This window comes from Rhinopithecus bieti, unplaced genomic scaffold (genome assembly GCF_001698545.2).
Source record: "Rhinopithecus bieti isolate Rb0 unplaced genomic scaffold, ASM169854v2 scaffold_61117, whole genome shotgun sequence".
Lineage (NCBI taxonomy): Eukaryota > Metazoa > Chordata > Mammalia > Primates > Cercopithecidae > Rhinopithecus > Rhinopithecus bieti.
In genome coordinates this window covers 510,465-532,429 of record NW_016824934.1, presented here as the reverse complement: position 1 = coordinate 532,429, position 21,965 = coordinate 510,465, and the positions used below count along the sequence as shown (strand labels likewise).

General features: G+C 36.6%; 1 protein-coding gene and 1 long non-coding RNA gene across 2 annotated transcripts in view; one reads left to right on the top strand and one right to left on the bottom strand.

Annotated features, from left to right (window-relative positions):
- Positions 1–3,319, bottom strand: part of LOC108522496 (uncharacterized) — a 42,104-nt gene extending 38,785 nt beyond the window's left edge. Inside the window, exon 1 of the long non-coding RNA XR_001883490.1 lies at positions 3,210–3,319. This is a non-coding gene — a long non-coding RNA (uncharacterized LOC108522496). The remainder of the gene's footprint in view (positions 1–3,209) is intronic.
- Positions 1–21,965, top strand: part of THADA (THADA armadillo repeat containing) — a 349,278-nt gene that overhangs the window by 77,814 nt on the left and 249,499 nt on the right. The window contains exons 24-26 of the mRNA XM_017862713.1: positions 5,660–5,792; positions 8,712–8,825; positions 15,193–15,315. Of these exons, the coding sequence (XP_017718202.1) occupies positions 5,660–5,792; positions 8,712–8,825; positions 15,193–15,315 (370 nt within the window). The remainder of the gene's footprint in view (positions 1–5,659; positions 5,793–8,711; positions 8,826–15,192; positions 15,316–21,965) is intronic.

The following is a 21,965-nucleotide window of genomic DNA, read 5'->3' as shown; positions in this document are numbered from 1 at the left end:
TTCAGCCTCCCAAGTAGCTGGGACTACAGGCAAGTGCCACCATGCCCAGCTAATTTTTGTATTTTTTTGTAGAGACAGGGTTTCACCATGTTGCCCAGGCTGGTCTCAAACTCCTGAGCTCAAGTGATCTGCCTGCCTCATCCTTCCAAAGTGCTGGGATTACAGGTGTGAGCCACCATGCTTGGCTGAGAGTATACTTTTATTTCTGATATTTCTAATCTTTTTTATTTTTATACATGCCTGTTCTTATTTCAGTACGACTTGCTTTTCATGATTTCTTGCTCTTTATTTATTTATTTATTTTAAGGGACAGAGTCTCACTGTGTCATCCACACTGGAGTCTAGTGGTGCCATCATAACTCACTGTAGCCTTGAATTCCTGGGCTCAAGTGATCTTCCCGTCTCAGCCTCCTGAGTTGCTGAGACTACAGATGTGAGCCACCATGCCCAGTTCACACTTCTTAAATAGAAATTATTCTCTTATTTATCACTTCAGTATCCCAAATATAGTTATTTTAAGGTCTTTGTCAGACTGCTCCATAAAATTAGTTTCATATGGAGTGAAACTGTGTTCTTATTACTGATTTTTTTTTTTAGATTGTCTTTCTTAATATAAAATTTATTTCTATATTTTGAATTTTGGCTTGCTGGCTATGATGGGAGCCTTTTGTTTTCTTTATTGATCTCTTTCTAGGTTCTTTCCTCTCTTATCAGAGGAACTAGATTAGGTAGTGGCATTTTGGGTCTCCCACCTCACAGTGAAATTGGGGATATCGTAGATCTAGTCACTGAGTTAGTAGTCAGCCTGATTCAGAGGCTCCCTGTGCCCATGGCTTTTCCTACTGCTACAGCCTCAGGCAGCTCTGGCAGTAGCTAGCTCTTTTTCAGATTCTTTTCAAAAGAGATGAGGCTGCTGAAATTCTTTGGCTGCCACTAGTGCTTCTAAATCTGTAACCCTGTGGGTCTCTGGTATCAGCATACTCACTGCTTTGCATTTCTCTTCATTTTTTACCCAGATGATTATCTTGTTTTTGGACTCAGCTTGTTTTGGGGTTTCTATTTGTATATTTTACATATTGTTAATATTAACTTGCATTGTAGGGGGATGTCCTGTCAAAATGGAAACTCAGCTATTTCATCTCTATTATTTCACTTGAAACTCTTTTAATACTTGCTTTTCTCATAATAACAGATGATTTTAGAAAATGGCCATTAATAACTTATTAGACATAAGAACAAACTCAATCCTTCCAAAAACCTTCATTTTATAAAACAGCAAAGTGAGAAAATGGAGAAATTTAGTAAATTGCCTTGGATCGTACAGTTACTAGGTAGCAGAGAAAGGATTCTAAACCAGATAACGTTGATCCATAATCTGTGTTCCTAACCACTGTGATGTATTCCTTCTCATCTATTAGTTGGGAAAAATAACTTTCTCATAGTTTGTTCTAAGAATGAAGTAAGAGCAGCTGCGAAAAACCTGATGCTGTGCCAGACATGTAATAGACATTCAACAAATACTTGTTTTTCTTTCCTTTGTGGCAGGGAAGTATATTTCCAATATGATAGTTTAAATAAAACTTGTGGCCGGGTGTGGTGGCTAACACCTGTAATCCCAGCACTTCGGGAGGCCGAGGTGGGCGGATCACCTGAGGTTGGGAGTTCGAGATCAGCCTGACCAACATGGAGAAACCCCATCTCTACTAAAAATACAGAATTAGCCGGCCGTGGTGGCGCATGCCTGTAACTCCTGCTACTCGGGAGGCTGAGGCAGGGGAATCACTTGAACTCAGGAGGCGGAGGTTGCTGTGAGGCAAGATCGCGCCATTGCACTCCAGCCTGGGCAAAAAGAGTGAAACTTTGTCTCAAAAACAAAACAAAACAAAACAAAACAAAAAACTTGTAAGTAGATTTTGTCTAAAATGTAGTATGTTTCATTTTAGTAAAAAGGGAGTGTGGGAGTTCCATTATTGGACCAAATTCCCTTGTATGGCTTTGAAGGCAGTACTTGCCTGGGAGAGGTGCAGAGCTAAGAAGCAAGGGAATCAGAGGAATAGGATCCAGTGGCAAAGTTCACATTGGAAACCAGACAAGTAAAGAATTCTGTAGAAAAGCTGGTTTGATGCTGGGGAATTCCAGAGCAGAATAAGAAGGTTCGGACTAGATGGTAGGAGCTGGTGCCTTGAGCGTTTCCCAGAGCTCCTGAGGTTCCTGGGTCAGGAGCTAATATTGAACTAGTATTTAGTGTGTTTATATTTCAACACACTTAGGAAATGGTGCAGTGGGCAAAGAGGGCTCTATCGATGGCAGTTTGCCAGCCTTGACCTTGTAGAGCATTTTTCTGGCCTCTGTTTTCAAGTTCCGCAAATTAACAAGAAGCATTTGGTTCTTAGTATGTAATACTCAAGGGAATAAATAGGCCCAGTGAACTGTTTACAGTTATACTAGCCAAGTATCTAAATTAGGGAGTTGCCTCTGGGGCCCTGACCTAGCTCTTTCCCCAGTCATCTCATCTTTTACTTCCTCAGCTCTCGTATATGGGCCTTCCACCATTCGACCTACACATCCTTCAAAGTCTAGTTCAGATTCCAGCCCTTCCATGACACTGTACTGATCCCATGTATGCCTAATACCTAGTAGTTGCTTCAAGTTAATTAGAAGTTTAGAGAAAGGAAAAGTCCTCGTGAGATGCAGTATTTGGAGGAAGTTTCATCATTTGGATGAATACGGATATGTGTGGAGACCATAAACAAATGCTTAGTTGGGAGTATGAGTTGTGTGTGTTTGTGGTGTGTGTGTGTTGTATGTTAGTATGAGAACCAGCAAAAAACAATCTTACTAGACCAGAGGAGTTTGTGTAGGAACTTGGAAAAGTTAAGGTTAGATTTAAGTAGGAGGGTTGGGTCCAGGTCATAGGCAACCTTTCAAGCTGGGAGAGTTTGATCAAGTTAGAAGAGGAGTTAAATGATTTGGTTAATAGTCAAGAGCCATTGAAAGTTCATGCAAGGAAGGGTGATGCATAGTGAGGGGTTCCACTCTCATTCCAGACCTGCCTGCCTTCTTGGAGTGGTTGGTTTTGCCAGAGACACTGTGGGCTCATGCAGGGAGGCCCAGGGGAGGCCTACTGACAGTTGAGGAGCATTATTGAACTAGTATTTAGTGTATTTATATTTCAACACACTTAGGAAATTAAGGAAATAGGAAAGTACCTCTCACGTCCTGCAGTTCCTTCTTCCCCTTAGTTTTTCCTACGTATCGAATCCCCTACAGGAGACTTGACCTTAGGCTGTAGCATTATCTATCAGCTGGTTTTAACTTGCCCATGGTTCTAGGAAGAAAATACAAGTATAAATTAAACCCAGATATTAGATTAAGTACTCTTTACCTTATTCACCTCTATAATTCCAGCTGCTTCTTGGGTAGCTAAATCACCAAAAAAAAAAAGGTTTTTGCTTTAATTTTTTTTTTTTTTTTTTTTTTTTTTTTGAGATGGAGTCTTGCTCTGTCACCCAGGCTAGAGTGCAGTGGCACCATCTTGGCTCCCTGCAGTCTCTGCCTTGCGAGTTCAAGCGATTCTCCTGCCTCAGCCTCCTGCGTAGCTGGGATTACAGGCGCCTAGTACCATGCGTGGCTAATTTTTATATTTTTAGTAGAAATAGAGTTTCATCATGTTGGCCAAGGTGGACTTGAACTCCTGACCTCATGTGATCCTCCTGCCCCAGCCTCCCAAAGTACTGGGATTACAGATGTGAGCCACCGCGCTCACCTGGCCCATTTTTTCTTTTTTTTACAGTGAAGAAGGAACAAAAGCAAGCAGTAATCTATATCATTAGCACTTAAGTAATTACTCTTAGAAATTTGAATTTCAGTTTTTGATTGGGCAACTGTGTGAGGATTATATCAAGCTGGCAATATTACTAATAAAGTAGGTAAGTTATTTCACAAAACACAAGACATTTATCTTAATTTAAAAAGATATAAAATCCAGTGATTGGGAAGTAACCTCAATCCTTAAAAATACAAAAGTGTGGGGCAATTATTTTATTATGAAAATTCCAAATGTGTGTATTTGTATGTATGTATATCACATATATTTAAAAGTAGAGAGAATAATAAACCGCCTTTACCCATCATCCAAATTCAATAGTGATCAAAGTTGAGTCACAACTGCTTCATCTATTCCTTTTTATTATTGTTTGCTGAAGTATTCTAAAACACATCCCCGATTTGTGATTTTTATTCCTATGTACTCAGTATGCATCTCTAAAAATATGAACCCTTTGTTCCATGTTCACAGTTCAATGGCACATTTTATAATTTCTTGGTGTTATCTAATATCTAGTATGTATATAAATTTCCTCTGTTACTTGACAGTGTCTGTTTTACATTTCATTTGCTCAAATCAGGATCTAAACAAGGTTCACACACTGTATTTTGTTGTTATGTCTCTGAATCTCTTCAATCTAGGTTGGGAGTTTTGATAGCTGGTTTTGGTGGCTGAGGGCAGGAGTGTTGAAGAAGCAAGGGTGAGGTGATGGATTTTAAGATATGCTAAAAGGAAATCTTTAGAATCACAGAGCCTGCTAGGAGTAGGGAGATGTAATTGTAACATTTATGGCTGAAATAATATTTTTTAGGTCCATGTCAAACTTTAAAAAATGCCTCCTTTAAAGTAGTAATATTTATTTATTTTGTTCTATGTGAAACATACAGCTGAATCTGAGTTGCTATTTAGAATGTTTAGTCACTAACTGAAATTATCTATTTTACGCCAAACTAGAATAAAGAAAAAAAAAAATCCCAAATGTGTTCCTAAGAGATTCACTGTCAATTAGAAATCAGTTATCTTTCTGCAACTTTTCTTTCTCAACTTAAAAACGTGTTTTTCCTTTGGACTTTATCTGCAAATTTTCATATATTAATTTCAGTTAAAACCAGGTACTATCTTGCTAAGATAATTTTGTCTACCTACCACTGAGTATGTTATTCCTTGGGCAGTGTTATACAGTCTAGTAGGGCATATATTGAAAAATTTTATAAAAATTAAATGTTCTTGAGCACTGTAAGATAATGCTTAATGTGATAATGCAGAAGCTCACTGATGTAATGTTCAAATAGCCTCAAAATGTTTATTATGCCTCTTCCCAGATACATTGCTTTAATTCTCCAGAGGATCTGGTTAAAACTTTTATTTGTGGTAGGCCTCATTTTGAGAGCGATGAAAATGATTGCTAAAATACAGTTTAAAGTGTGTTTTCTTTGAATATGTGTGATCCCTATAAACAACATAAATTATAGTAAACGATAAACTTATATTCTCTTTGTTGGAAATCTTGAGTTGTATAGTATGAAATATCTGTGAGACCATGATCAACCTTTTCCTGAATATTTTGAGTGTGGATGCAAGCCCACATATTAAAATTTATTTTACGGACAAGACATATGCTTTAAACACTGCAGTTGTTAGAAATGAAATCTTTAGATCTTAAGACCCATAATAAAGAGGAAAGTAGGTGAAAAATATGAGACATTTTTTAGTTTCATCCCCTCTCAGTATAAGGATGTTTATTATTTTCTTAACAGTGTAAATGTACATCAATAGTTTGTACTTTCAACTTTGATACCCAATTCTGAATGTTTGATTATATATACCTTTTAGGTGCCCAAATGTGAGTCTGCAAAAGCTACCGGAGCAGTGGCTATGGAGTGTTTTAGAGGAAATTAAATGCAGTGATCCTTCATCTAAACTCTGTGCTACAAGGCGCAGTGCTGGAATTCCTTTCTATATACAGGTACTTGTCTGTAGGACCCTAGCTGTTTGTTTATATTTGTCTTTGATGATAGTGTATCCTAACCTGTTTGACATGTGAGTGAGCATATTACATAAAGAACATTTCTGTCTTTTCAGCACCATAGCATTTGTGGCTTTGTTTTAATGTGGGGACGGTGTGTTCCTGTGACAAGATCTGTTCTTGGAACAAACCCTCTAAAAGGTCAATCTTGTAGTATCAACAGAGGGTGGTATACGTTTCTGTCTGTGTATTAAGTAGCAGACTGTGGCACAGTCATTGCTCACTTCCAGGAAGTGTACGTGTTGCCCCACCACCCCACTGTATTTAAAAAAAAAAAAAAGTCTTCCTTTCATCTCAAGACCTTCAGTACTCTCTGTAGGCAACCAGTGTTAACATTTTCTTTTCAATTCTCCTATAAAACATCCATCCATAAAATAATCATAATCATAATAGTAGCTGACATTTATCAGTGGTTATTTCATATACATTACCTCATTAACTCCTTCCCTGTACCCTATTATCATCTGTATATTCTAGAGGAAGAAACTGGGGTTTAGGTATGTTAAGTGACTTGCCAAAGGCCACAGAGACAGTAAGAACTGAGTTAAGACTTGAGCCCAGGCAGCCTAACTCCTGAACCTCTCTGCATATGAGAATATGTGTGTGTGAGTCCGTTTTCCCTTTAAACACATATGAAAATGTGCACACTGCTTGCTCTTTGATTTCACTAGTATTATACCTTAAAGATTGCTTCATATCAGCACATTTAGATATGGCTATTGATGGGAAAATATTTTATTTAGAAATTAAGACTGTTACCTTCATGAACCCAAAGAATGAAAACCAGTGTCTTCACAATACTAAATCAGACCCCATCCCGAAAGGCCTTTGTTTAATGCATAGTAAGATTAAATCCAGGAATGTGGTGGTATAATAAAAGCCCTGAAAATAAATGGAATGAAGTCTCTGTTTTTTTTCGTGCCCCTACATTTTTTCCTTCTCTTTCTTACTCCTCCCTCAAATTCCTAAAATCCCTTTATGATTTTTTTGGTGACAGTGGGCATCAGTTGCAGAGGTTGTTGACAGAGATCATTGAAGTAGTTCTCCTGTACGGATTTTGGTGACCTTCAGAAATCAACTTTTCTTTGATCTGACCCATTCTGGATCAGTGTGTTTCATTCTCCTGCCTGTAATTCACTCTGACCTTGTGTTTTTACATGTCATTTGTCTGTCTGAGGTCCAATGTTAAGACAGGATCAAGGTCTCACTGCATATTTGTGCAGTGTGCTTCTTTCAGCTCTGGTGCCCAACTTGTACTAAATATTGGTCATAATGAGTAATCAGAAGGTGTACTTTCTTACCTTAGCCTTGGCAAGAATGCCAAAACTTTACCCAGCTCTTTGGGAGAAAAACGCCATGGTTCCCTGAAGACATTTTAGTAATTGAATGTAGCTTTCCACTTTATTTTAGTTGAATAAAGTCTAAATTAAAAAAAAAAATCTGCTTAAGTCTTCATTTCTCTTAGCATGACTTGCTAATAAAGTTATATTCCTGTTTTGGTGGAAATCTGCATAGTGTTAGCTACGGAAAAGAACTGCCTACTTAGTTTGTGAGTTTACCTTTTGCGTAGACAGATTAAAAATTATTTTCAATATAGACAGAGTTTTTTTGAACAGTCATTTAAAAAATATGTTATCTGAGCATAAATAAACTATGAGAAATGTCTTCTAAACCAAACTTTTTTTTGTATGTCTTTATTTTCCTCTTCTGTAAATTTGAAATGCTTCAGAAGAAGCTGACGAACTTGAAACTTTCACTTTTGAGAGCCAGTAGCTACAAACATGAAAAGTAGACATGGAGGAAGGGAGTCTGAGAATGTGACTAAAGTGATTTTTTTAAACAGCTTTATTGAGTTGTAATTCACATACTATATATTCACCCTTTTAAAGTGTACCATTCAGTGGTTTTCAGTATGTTCACAGAGCTAGCTGTATAACCATTATTTAGTTTTAGAACATCAACCCATGAAACTTCCCATACTCAGCAGTTACTTCCCATTTCTCTCTACCCCTGCCACTCAGCCCTAGGCAATCACTAATCTACCTTCCAGCTCTATACATTTGCCCATCCTGGACATTTCATATATATGGAATCATACAGTGTATGATTTTTTGTGTGTGGCTTCTTTCACTTCTTTCACTTAGCATGATGTTTTCAGAGTTCATCCATGTTGTAATATATGTTAGTACCTCGTTCCTTTTTATTGCCTCACGTGACTTAATACCCTATTTTACCCTATTTTATATTTATTGGACGTCGGCAAAGTGTTAGATACGAAGTAAGTAAGTAAGCTACTGAAAATTTTAAATATAGGACCTCTTTGGTGTTTGCAGTATTTCTTTTTGTTCCATGGAGTTTCAGATACTTTGATTAGTCCTCCAAGTAATGATTCTTTGGTGAAGAATTAACTAACTGCTTCATCTCCAGGGAGCCTTAACATTCTTACAAGAAATTTAATCCAGAGATTTTTTGTTTTTTAAGTGAAGAGAATTTTCTTATTAGATAAATTTGTTACTAAAACTGGTTTGTTTATTGTGTCTGAGAACTGCCACCTACTTAGGGTTCTTAAGGAGTTGTCAATAAGTTTTAGCCTTTTAGAATTGTAAAATTTAATGAGCAAACTGGAAGTGACCTTAGAGATGACATGATTTCACCTTCACCAAAATTTAGAGATGAAGAATCTGTAGGTTAAACTGTGAGGCTAAACCACCTGTCCAGGGCCACATGGCTTAATTAACTTTCTTTGATAACCACATATTTTTATTAAGGGGATTTTGCATTTTGGAATTGATCCAGGGAAGCAGCAAAAAATGTATGTAAACTAAGAACCCTGTTAATTTTTACATTCTTTTTTCATAGGCACTGTTGGCATCTGAACCAAAGAAAGGCAAAATGGATTTGTTGAAAATAACAATGAAAGAGTTAATCTCTTTGACTGGGCCTACAGATGACTTACAGAGCACGGTCCCCCAGGTAATCATGGAAATACACAAACCCTCCAGTGTTGTTTTTTTCGTTTTGTTTTTCTCTTTTTTCGAGATGGAGTTTTGCTCTTGTTACCCAGGCTGGAGTGCAGTGGCGTGATCTCAGCTCACTACAACCTCTGCCTTCTGGGTTCAAGCAGTTATCCTGTCTCAGCCTCCTGCAGTGGTTTTAAATCTTTGCTTTATTTTTTAACAAAAATTATTTGTTGGAGATGAACTCTTGAACGTTGGACAGACATTTGAAGCTTGTTTGAATAGTTTTTATTTTTTATTTTTTGTCTTTACCATCCACACAATAAACCATTGCTGTAGTTGAATATATTAATCAAAACAAACAATTTTTAAACTCTGGTGAAAACATCAAGCTTATATAAGCTATTTTATAATACTATTGCATCCACAAATTTGAAAGTGTATATGCTAGCACTTTAGAATTTCATGTGTGCTTCTTTGAGTTGATGTACATTTTGTAACTCGGCCATTGAAAATTTCCTTTAAATATGGTATCTAACTTTTGGGATGTTCACATTTAGTTCCTTTTAGTCACTACCTGTATGTATGAAGTTAAAGCGCTCCTCATAGCTTCGCTTCACCACTAGGGAGTCAGTATTAATACCTGTCAAGTACTGCTTGTACATTATAGTCTGGGCTTCCTCAGTTAATGCTTTATAGTAGGACACTCCTTTTTTCGTTTGTGTTTTGAGACAGTCTCACTCTGTTGCCCAGGCTGGAGTGCAGTGGTGCGATCTTGGCTCACTGCAACCTCTGCCTCCTGGGTTCAAGCAATTCCCATGCCTCAGCCTCCCCAGTATCTGGGATTACAGGCGTGGGCCACCACACCTGGCAAATCACCTGAGGTTGGGAGTTCAAGACCAGGCCCAATCACCTGTTGGCCAGGTTGGTCTCGAACTCCCGACCTCAGGGATCTGCCTGCCTTGGACTTCCAAAGTGCTAGGATTACAGGTGTGAGCCACCGTGCCCAGCCTATAGTAGGACACTCCTACCCAACTATAAAGAGCCATGCTAGGTCAGGGAACAGATTGAGAGCTGAAGTTTACAATCAAGTACAATAAGTACATAGGATTTTATTTTAGAGCCTGTGGGAGGTGTTAAAGGGAGCCCACAGGCCAGAATGTGGACTGTGGAAAAGAATGGGGATTCTTTTCCACAATCATGGAACATAGTCATATGGCACCTCGTGGCCAGTGCCCGTAGGTATGAAATGTCTTCATTTCTTTAAAAAATTGACTAAAATGTTGTTAATCACCGTTCAAAAATGATAATTTCAAGACATTTTCAGTGAAATGTGAAAAGATATAATTGGTTCTGTTTTCCTAAACTATCACGTTAAAAAGGTAGATGCTGTGTATCTGTTATCTGAAATGCTGGGAACCAGAAGGGTTTCGGATTTCAGATTTTTTTTTCTTCTTTTTTTTGGCATTTTTGCATTATACTGAACGGGTCAACATCTCTAATCTGAAAATCTAAAATGCTCCAATGAGCATTTCCTTAGAATGTCATGTCGGTGCTCAAAAAAGTTTTGGATTTTGGAGCTTTTTTGATTTCAGATTTTTGGATTTGGGATGCTGAACCTGTGCTGTTTTATAAGAACATCTAAAATAGTGGGGTTGATTTTAACGAGTGCTGGATAATTATTGCCCTACTGTACTTCAAAGTGATGGCATTTTAGTGATCATTTTATGAAATTGGTGAGATTTAAAATTTTGTCTGTGACCAGTCTTCTAAGCTTTTTTAGTTGATAATTTGCTTTCCTTCTCCCCTCCCATGGTTCATTTCTTTATTATTTTTATTATGTATCTTTTGAAATATTTCAGCATACAGGAATATATAGTGAATAATGAACATATTTGAAACCAATTCCAGTTTAAGAAATTAAACATTACGGAGATTGTTAGTTATGCTGTGGATTCTTCCACATCTCGTTCCCCTTTATTCCTCCTCAGCTATAACCACTAACCCAAATTAGTGACTATCATTCCCAAGCATTTTCATCATACTTTTATCTCCTTTTACATGAATGTTGTTATTCACACTTTTTATACTTTGGTTTTGTCAATCAACATTATATTTTAAGGTTAGTAAGCTCCTGTTCAGCCCCTGTTCACTTTCATTTCTGAACAGTATTTTATTCTATTTCATTTCATCCCTTCTTCTGTGAATGGACATTTGCTTTGTTTCCAGTTTTCTTGTATTAGAAACAATGTTGAAACAAACATTCTTGTGTGTCTCCTTACACATGTGAGTGTTTCTCCAGGTTATATACCTAGAAGAATTGCAGTGTTGTAGGGTACACACATATTGAATTCAGTACTATTGTGTTGTCTCCAAAGTGGTTGAACTAATATTCCTGTCAGCAGAGTATAAGACTTTCCATTGCTTATCAACACCTTTGTATTATCAGACTTTTACAGTTTTTGACATTCTGCTTAGTGTGAAATGCTGTTTTCTAGTTTCATTTTGCATTTCTCTTATTACTAGTTAGCTTTAACATCTTTTCATATGTTTATTAGCCTTTTGGTTTACTTCTGAGAGTTGTCTGTTGAAAGACTTTGCTTACTTTGATATTGGTTATTCGTCCCTTCATTTTTGTTTTGTAGGAGCTGAATTTTTGTTGTTGTTTCAGAAATATTTTCTTGATATTGATTTCTTTTGATTATTTGAATTACATATATATTCTCCCAACCTATGGTTTCTCTTTTACTTCGTGGTCTCTATTATTATATAGATACTTTTAATTTTAATAAAATAGAAGAGGTTAGCTTTCTCCTTTATGGGTTGTACATTTGGATCTTATTTCAGAAATTCACTCCAAGATCAGAAAGATATTTTATATTTTCTTTTTTCTTTTTCTTTTTTTCCAAAACGAGGTCTTACTCTGTGGCCTAGGCTGGAGGGCAGTGATACGATCTCGGCTCACTGCAACCTCCGCCTCCCAGGTTCAAGTGATTCTCCCGCCTCAGCCTCCTGAGTAACTGGAATTATAGACTTCCGCCACCATGCCCTGCTAATTTTCATATTTTTAGTAGAGACGGGGTTTTGCCATGTTGGCCGGGCTAGTCTTGAACTCCTTACCTCAGGTGATTCTCCCGCCTTGGCCTCCCAAAGTGCTGGGATTACAGGCGTTAGCCACCGCGCCCGACCAAGAAAGATATTTTATATTTGCTTTTAAAAGTTTTGAAGTTTTACTTGTCACAATTGTCATAATTTTATGTAAAGGAAACCATATTATTATTTTTTCACAGATAGGATCTTGCTCTGTCACCCAGGCTGGAGTGCGTGCAAGTCTATGTTACCTGTAATTTGTCTTTGTTAGTGTAAAATAAAATAAAATAATTTAATGTTTGCCATTTGGATGACTGATACAGAGACATTTCTGATATAATACATCCTTTTCTTGATTTGTACTGCCTCTATTATGTGTTTTCATAGATAGGTGGTTCTGTTTCTGTGCTGCCTTTCATTGGTCTATTAATCTATCCCTGGAGCAAAACCACTATTTTATTTATTTATTTATTTATTTATTTTTTGAGATGGAGTCTTGCTCTGTCACCCAGGCTGGAGTGCAGTGGTGTGATCTCAGCTCACTGCAACCTTCACCTCCTGGGTTCAAGCTGTTCTCCCCGCTCAGCCTCCTAAGTAGCTGGGATTACAGGCCTGTGCCACCACGCCCGGCTAATTTTTGTATTTTTAGTAGAGATGGGGTTTCACCATGTTGGTCACACTGGTCTTGAACTCCTGACCTCAAGTGATCTGCCCACCTGGGCCTCCCAAAGTGCTGGGATTACAGGCGTGAGCCACCACACCTAACCTAAAACCACTATTTTAATTATTGTGTCTTTATAAAAAGTTATAATATCTGGCAAGTTGAATCTTTTTTTGGCTATGTTTGGCCTATTGCTCTTCTATAAAAAATTTAAAATTAGCTTGTTAAACTCAATAAAAAACCCTTTTGGAATTTTGGTTAGAATTTAAACGTATTAATTTATTTGGGAGTTTTGCTCTTGTTGCCTAGGCTGGAGTGCAATGGCACGATCTCGGCTTACTGCAACCTCCGCCTCCTGGGTTCAAGCAACCCTCTTGCCTCAGCCTCCTGAGTAGCTGGGATTACAGGCATGCACCACCACACCTGGCTAATTTTTTTATTTTAGTGGAGACAGGGTTTTGTCATGTTGGCCAGGCTGGTTTTGAACTCCTGACCTTAGGTGATCCACCTGCTTCAGCTTCCCAGAGTGCTGGGATCACAGGCATGAGCCACCATGCCCAGCCCATAAAAGTATTACAGATTATTTTTGAGATTTATTTCTAATGTCTTATTTTTTTTGCAATTATGAATGGTATTTTTAAAATATTATATTATCTGTTGCTGTTTGAGAAGATTGCAGTTAATTTTTGGATTATTATCGTGCTTGTATTCAGCAGCCTATCAGAATTGCTGTAATACACCAAATGACTTATCTCTAAATTCTTTTGGATTTGTTTTATGTCTTTGACAAATAATGCTAAGTTTGTTTTAACTTTCTAATTTTAGTTTTTTAAAACAGTTTTATTGTACTTTGCTCCTGGAACCTGTAGTACAGTTTGGTATAGAAAGAGAGATAACAGGCATCCTTAGGTTGTTTCTGATCAATTTGCTGCAATTTTTAATCTACCCATTATCTTATTAAGGAAATTGAATTTTATTGAATATTTTTGCATCTTTTGAGATAAATATATTTTCTTCTAGAATTTGCAGATGTCATGAATTGTATTGATTTTTTTCAATTTAATATTATCTTTGCATTCTTGCATCTCTCACTGGTTTTGTGAGTGAGACTGGCCTGTGGTTTTCCTTTTCATGCTGTTTCTGTCCTATTTTTTTAAATATGCATCTTTTGATGGAATTATAGTACATATACAGACAAGTGTACAAATCATATGTGTACCTCAGTACAGTTTCACAAAGTGAACACATTTGTACAGTCATCAAGAAACAGAACATTTCTAGCAACTGAAAGCCCCACTCTTGCTCTCTTCCAGTCCACACCCTTCTCTCCAAGAGTAGCCACTAGCCTAACTTCCAACCCTCTAGTTTTATTTTTTTCTGTTTTTTGAGTTTTACATAAATGAGACCATACATTATTATTATTTTTTTATTTTAGAGACAGGATCTTGTACTGTCAGTCAGGCTGGAGTGGAGTGGTGCTATCATAGCTCACTGTAGCTTCAAACTCCTTCATAATATTTTTTATTTATTTGTGCCTTCTTTCTCTCCTCTGTTCTTAGTTAGTCTTGTCAGAGGTTTATTTCTGTTTCAGAGAATCAGCTTTTGGGTTTGTTAATGCTCTTAGTTGTATCTTTGCTATTTTAAAAGTTTCTGCCCTAAATTTTTATTTTCTTTCTGTGTTTCAAGTTTATTGTTCTCTTTCTGTTGACTTAATTGGTCACTTACCACAATCATTCTAGTCATTTAAAAAAATAGAAGCATTTGAGATATACATTTTTTTTTTTTTAATTTCACTTAAACTGCATCCTACAAGTATTGGCATGTAGGTAGCATCTTCAAAATATTAAAAAAAAATTTTGACCAGTGTTTAATGTGTTTGAAAATGTGCCAATTTTAAAAGCATTTTTTAGGCCAGGTGCAGTGGCTCACGCCTATAATCCCAGCATTTTGGGAAGCCAATGCAGGTGGATCACCTGAGGTCAGCAGTTCAACACCAGCCTGGCCAACATGTTGAAACTCTGTCTCTACTAATTATACAAAAATTAGCCGGGCATGATGGCACACACCTGTAATCCCAGCTACTCGGGAGGCTGAGGCAGGAGAATCGCTTGAACCTGGGAGGTGGAGGTAGCAGTGAGCCGAGACCACATCATTGTACTCCAGCCTGGGCGACAAGAGTGAAACTCCATCTAAAAAAATAAAATAAAATAAAAAATAAAGGTTTTTTTTTTTTTTTAAGTTTCTTAATTCCATGGTGATCAGAGCATAATCTATAAGTTATTAATTACTTGGCATTTGTTGAGACTTTATTTGTGGCTAAGTTTGAGAGATTTTAGAAAATAAATGTTTCGTGTGTGTGTGAAAATAACATGTCTCTGTATTTAGGTGCAGGCTTCTACATATGTGCATTGGACCAAGCTTTTTTATAGCATTGTTTGAATCTTACTAATTTTTTGTAAAATGGTTTATCAGTTACTGGATGTGTTTTATTACATCTGCTGTTTCATTTGTGAATTATCCATTGCTTGTAATTCAGTAAATTCTTTGTTTTGAGGCTGTGCTATTGTATACGTGTAGATTTAGAATTGCCATGGTTTTCAACCTACAACTAATTTTGAACTTCTTGTTTTAGGTTCATGCTTTAAATATCCTTAGAGCGTTGTTCAGAGATACACGCCTGGGAGAAAATATTATTCCTTATGTTGCTGATGGAGCTAAGGCTGCAATTCTGGGTTTTACATCACCGGTCTGGGCAGTAAGTGCTGTTACTATTCATTTTCATTGATTTAATTATGCTTCTGAGTAGGTTTTAATAAACTAATCTTTCACTGGATGATAAAAAATATTTCCTGCCCTTTACCGTGAAGTTTCTTAGAAATCTTTGGATCAAGGTACATTTTTTATTGTTGATATTTCATGGTTCCATTTTCACTCATTTGTTGGCTGATTAACCATCTTTCTTTGTTTTTTTTAAATTTTTTTTACTTTAGTGATAGCTTTAGTATGTATGATACTATGTATGATAGTATGTATGATAGTATGTATGATAGATAGTATGTATCTTTAACTTATCACAGTCTACCCTCAAGTGATCTTACACTATGTCACTTAAAGTTTAAGAACTTAATAATAGTGCACTTCTGTTTCTCTCCTCCCAGTTTATGTGCTGTTATTGTTACACATTTTACTTTCATGTATGTTGTAAACTCACTCTACATTGTTATTTTTCTTTAAACAGCCAGTTATATTCTTTCTAATTTACCACTTTAGCTGTTTTTAAGAATACACAATGCAGTGGCATTATGTGCATTCACAACAACGTTTATCAGCACTGTGCTTTTCTGGAACATTTTCATCATCCCGAGCAGAAGCTCTGTACTCATTAAACACTAACTCCCATCTCTCATCTCCCTCACCCCTAGTAACCTCTGTTCTTTCTGTCTCTATGGATTTGCCTGGTCTCATACCTCATGTAAATGGAATTGTACAATATTTGTCCTTATGTTATTGGCTTCTTTCATGTAGTATATGAAAGGTTGATCCATACTGTGCGGTGGGGGTAGGGTGTGTGTGTGTGTTGTTTTATCAGTATACACGGTATACACACATCCCACATTTTCTTTTTTTAATTTTTATTTTACTTTAAGCTCCAGGATACATGTGTAGAATGTGCAGGTTTGTTACGCAGATACAAGCATGCCATGGTGGTTTGCTGCACCTACCAACCTGTCATCTAGGTTTTTTGTTTGTTTGTTTTTAATTGAGATGAAGTCTCACTCTGTCACCCAGGCTGGAGTACAGTGGTGTGATCTCAGCTCACTGCAACCTCTGCTTCCCGGGTTCAAGTGATTCTCCTGCCTCAGCCCCCCAAGTAGCTGAGACTACAGGCACGTGCCACCACACCCAGCTAATTATTGTATTTTTGGTAGAGAGAGGGTTTCACTATGTTAGGTAGGCTGGTCTCGAACTCCTGACCTCGTGATCTGCACGCCTTGGCCTCCCAAAGTGTTGGAATTACAGACGTGAGCCATCACGCCCAGCCTGTCATCTAGGTTTTAAGCCCCACACGCCTTAGCTATTTGTTCTGATGTTCTCCCTCCCTTCCTGCCTCCAACAGGTCCTGGTGTGTGTTGTTCCCCTTCCTGTGTCTATGTGTTCTCACTGTTCAATTCCCAATTATGAGTGAGAACATGCCAGCTGTTTTGGTTTTTCTGTTCCTGTGTTAGTTTGCTGAGGATGCTGCGCCTTCCAGGCCTCTTCCATGTTCCTGCAAAGGACATGCATCTCATCGATTTTTATGGCTGCCATAGTATTCCATGGTGTATATGCTACTACATTTTCTTTATCCAGTCTATCATTGATGCGGCCCATTTTGGTTTGGTTCCATGTCTTTGCTATTGTAAATAGTGCTGCAATAAACATATGTTGCATGTATCTTATAGTTGAATGATTTTATTCCTTTGGGTATATATCCAGTAATGGCATTGTTGGGTCAAATGGTATTTCTGGTTCTGGATCCTTGAGGAATCACCACATTGTCTTCCACAATGGTTGAACTAGTTTATATTCCCACCAACAGTGTAAAAGTGCTCTTATTTCTCCACAGCCTTACCAGCATCTGTTGTTTCTTGACTTTTTAGTAATTGCCGTTCTGACTGGTGTGAGATGGTATCTCATTGTGGTTTTGATTTGCATTTCTCTAATCATCGGTGATGTTGAGCTACCACATTTTCTTTATCCAAATTCATCTGTTGATGGACATTTAGGTTGTTTCCACTTTTTGGCTATGATGAATAATGCTGCAGTGAATATTAATGTACAAATTATCTGAGTCATTTTAGTTCTTTTGGGTATATCATTATGGTAATTCCATGTTTAACTTTTTGGGGAATGAACAAACTTCTTCCCCAGCAGCAGCACCATTTTATACTCCCATCAGCCATGCACAAGTTCCAGTGTCTTTACGTCTTTACCAATACTTGTTATCTTTTTTTTTTGGTAGTAGCCATCCTAATGGATGTGAAGTGGCATCTCATTCTGATTTTGATTTGCATTTCCCTCATGATTAATTATGTTGATCTGGAAACAAAACAACTCTGAGTATTTAAATGTGTCTGTATTTTGGATGCTGTGGAGTCTAAGTATTAGTGTGTTGAGTTAGTGCTACAAATAAACTCCATCAAAAGTTGAAAAAACAGACACTCGCAAAACATTGAAATGGAAGAGGTTAAATAGTGAGTCGCATTTTCTTTTGTAATATGGTCACTGTCCAGAAGCATCTTGATTCAAAATCTTAAAGATAGTGGACAATACCCAGTACAATTGTTTCATGTGTTTTCTTATGATTTCTAGGAGAAACATTATAGTTTGTTTTCCTATATCATTGTGTCTTCTAGAATAAGGAGAATAACCTCTGGTTTATAGATGCTTGAAATATGGCTTAAAGTAAAAAGTCTGGCAAAGGGAGAGGAGAAAAGAAGCTAGATCTTAATACATTGCCTGCAGAGTGGAGTATTTACTAGAAAGTCAGGCTTTCCAGTTAGTAAGCTGCACAAACCATTTCTTACCTGTATGATAAGCCTCTAATTGAGAGTAAGTATTTTGCAGTGGAAGCCAAAGGCACAGACTCCCATTGTGAAGAGGAATCCTTTGAGGTTGCCAACTCTTGCCTAGAAAATTGTGCATCTTCCTGTAAGAGATACACACTTCTGGAATTCTGTCTAAGAGCATTGCATAACTACTCTTGAGGTCACAGAGTTTACCTTTTACACTTACAGGAAGTAGAGCAGTGCCTTTATGATGTCAGTAGAGTCAGAGAGGTAGGAATGTGGCTTGACCATCAGGAATACTGGAGATCATAAAAGTGATTATCAGAAATACCAATATTGCTTTCTTCAAGCCATTAGTTCCAGATGAACCAAGAAATATTTTCTATGAAAGGACTTTCAGAGAGTGAAGCCTGGTGATTCGTCCAACTTTTTAGTAAAATTGAAACTATCAGAAATGAGTGATTCTTTTTTTTTTGAAAAGACTATTTTTTGAGACCCTAAACAGTAATACATGTGCACTGCAGAAATTTTGAAAATAAAAGCAGGCCGGGCGCGGTGGCTCAAGCCTGTAATCCCAGCACTTTGNGGTAAAAGTCACCTATTAAATTACCATACAGATACAAGCATTCTGATTCTTTTTCTTTCTCTTTTTTTATGTGTGGGCTTTACATGTGCATAGTACATATATGCATACATATCCACAAAAGGCTACATAAATATATATATAAGTGCTTTTATTTTCTTTCTGATTTCATAATACTAATAATTTCATTTCTTGGGATCTTCCTTTTTAACACTTTATGAAGGAAACATTTCTATTTAGTTTGCTTTGCTAGAGGAAATAAATAATCATAGCTATAATGATCAACACTGTTACTTAATATTATCAATGGTTATATTTTCTGCTGTATAAAAGTCTAATCTAAGATAAAATTTATAAGTCAACCTACTTAATGGATGTGGAGAAGTATTCACTTACAAAAGCAATTTACGAAAGCATTCTCTGTTGAAGTGATTTTAAGTGTAATTTTTTCCTTAGTGCATGCGAAATATGGTTTGATTTGCAGAACTTGGATTTGTACACATCCTCTTAGGAATATAACTGTGCTTAAGCTGGCTACATCTGTACTTTTGACTTAATTGTTTTTCCTGATAAGTTAGGGAAAACACACATGTAAAATGAACTTAATTTTAACTTGCAGTAAAGAAACATTTTTGAGAAAGCATTCATGTATATATTTAATTTGTTTTTACAGATTCCTTAGTCTTTTGTATTGAAACCATACAGATCTCTCAAACTTTGCTACCTAGTAAGCATTTTTAAAATACAGAGAAATGTATTATGTAAACATTTTCGGCATTAGACATATCTACTTAATATATTGTAGATGTTTTATTAAGCACTAGAAATACAAGGATCGATTACACATAATCATAATAATGGCTGTCTTATTGAGTATTTCTCATGTACCTGGCATAATTTACATAGCATTGATTATCTTAGTAGGTTCTGTTATCCAGGTAGGTTCTGTTATAATCCTCATTTTACAGATGTATTTTTAGTAGAGATGGGGTTTCACCCTGTTGGCCAGGCTGGTCTCGAACTCCTGACCTCAAGTGATCCATCTTCCTCGGCCTCCCAAAGTGCTGAGATTACAGGCGTGAGCCACTGTACCCAGCCTCTTCTGTATCTTAAACAAGTCTACATGAAAGCTTTTTCATGCAAGAAAGGAAAGAAAAAGTTATACACTCTGTGAATAGAAGAGAAAAATTTTGATAAGAGTTGTTTGCAGTTTAATTCCAGGTTCCTATCAACCATATATTCAGGGCTTGATGGAGAAGGAGGTCAGGAGCAGGAAGTGTTTCCCTTGTGAGAAGGATGGATTTTAGCTGGGATTAAAATCATGCATTACTTAATGACAGGAATTCATTCTGAGAAATCTGTTGTTTGGGGATTTCATTGTCGTGTGAACATCATATCGTATACATGCGCAAACCTAGATGTATAGCCTACTCCACCCCTAGGCTGTATGATATAGCCTATTATTCCTAGGCTACAAACTGTACAGCATGCTCCTATACTGAGTATGCTACCATGCTGAGTATGTGGGCAGTTGTAACACAGTAATAATTATTTGGATATCTAAACATAGAAAAAGTACAGTAAAAATACGGTATTATAATCATATGAGATGATCATTAAATATGTGGTCCATTGTTGACCACAGCATCATTTCATGGTTCATTACAACTATTATCATTTCTCCATTTTTAACTTTACTACTACTTACCCTTTTCTGTCTTTACTCTCCTTTTTACTTATTAATGGCAATAACCGCGGTTACTTTTGCATCAACCTAATGTTTTCCATCCATCCTTCCAAAAAGGGACATGTTTTATTGCCATTACTACTATGAATTTTTCAAAATACATTAGCCCTGTTAAAGACCTTTTGTATTACTCATATTAAGATTGCTATCAATGATTCATATTAGCATTTATTGTCAGTGAATTAGGAGTCGATAATGCAGTTTGTTAGTCATATCCTCTTTCTCATTTCTTTGTCTACTTCAGTCTCCTCGTTAACTTTATTTATAGTGGATGGAACAGAAAATATGGATGAAATACTAAAACATAAAAAGCAATACCTGAAACAGATATCCTTGAACCATTCATACTATCACACAGAAATCTAAGGGACACTCTTCTGTCTTAAGTAGGAAGTAGGCTTTCATGCTAGTTATTTTGCTCTATATTTACAATAAGTCTTTTAAATGTTCTTCTGTATGACTTACACAGTTCTAAAACAGAGTATGTATTTTTCAACCTACAAAAATCAATTACAGTAGTCCCCTCCTCAAATTTGAGGAGGATGTATTCCAAGACCCCCAGTGGATGCCTGAAACCGTGGTTAGTACTAAACTCTAGATTATGCTTTTTCCTATACATACATACCTGTGATAAAGTTTAATTTATAAATTAGATATCATAAGAGATAACAATTATAACAATAGACCATAATAAAAGTTAAGTGAATGTGATCTCTCTCAAAATACCTTAGTGTACTGTACCACAGGTAACTGAAACCACAGAAAGCAAAACTGCAGACGAGAAGGACCGTTGTAATGTAGTATACCATGTGAATAGACTAAAGAACAAAAACCACGTGATTAAGCAGATACAGAAGAGGCATTTGACAAAATCCAGTGCTGTTTTATGTGAAAAGAAACTAAGAATGGAAGGGAAATTTCTCAACCTCAATGGAAAATGCATAGCCAACAGTATACTTGATGGTAAAAGACTGAAAACTTTCTCTCTAAACAGGAACAAGACAAGGAAATCCACTCTCGTCACTCATATTCAACACTGTACTGGAGGTTCTAGTAGGCCAACTAGAGAAGAATAAAAAATAAAAGTTACCCAGTTTGTAAAGGAAGATGCAAAACTATCCCTATTTTCTGATAACATGATCTTAAATATAGAAAATCCTAAGGAATCCACACACACGCAAATTAAAGCTTGTCTATTAGCAAGGTTTCAGGGCACAAGGTCATCATACAGAAATTGTACACTAGCAATGAAAAATCTAAAAATGAAATTAAGAAGACAGTTTCATTTATAATAGCATCAAAAAGAATAAAATACTTAGGAATAAATTTAGCAAAGGAACTGCAAGAGTTGTTCACTGAAAATTTTCAAACATTTTTTGAGGAAATTATAGGCCTAAATAAATGGAAAGATCTCCTGTGTTCATCACTGGAAGACTCACTGTTGTTAACATGACATATTCCCCAAATTAATCTATTGATTCAGCACAACCTCTGTTAAATCCCTTCTGGCTTTTTTTTTTTTTGTT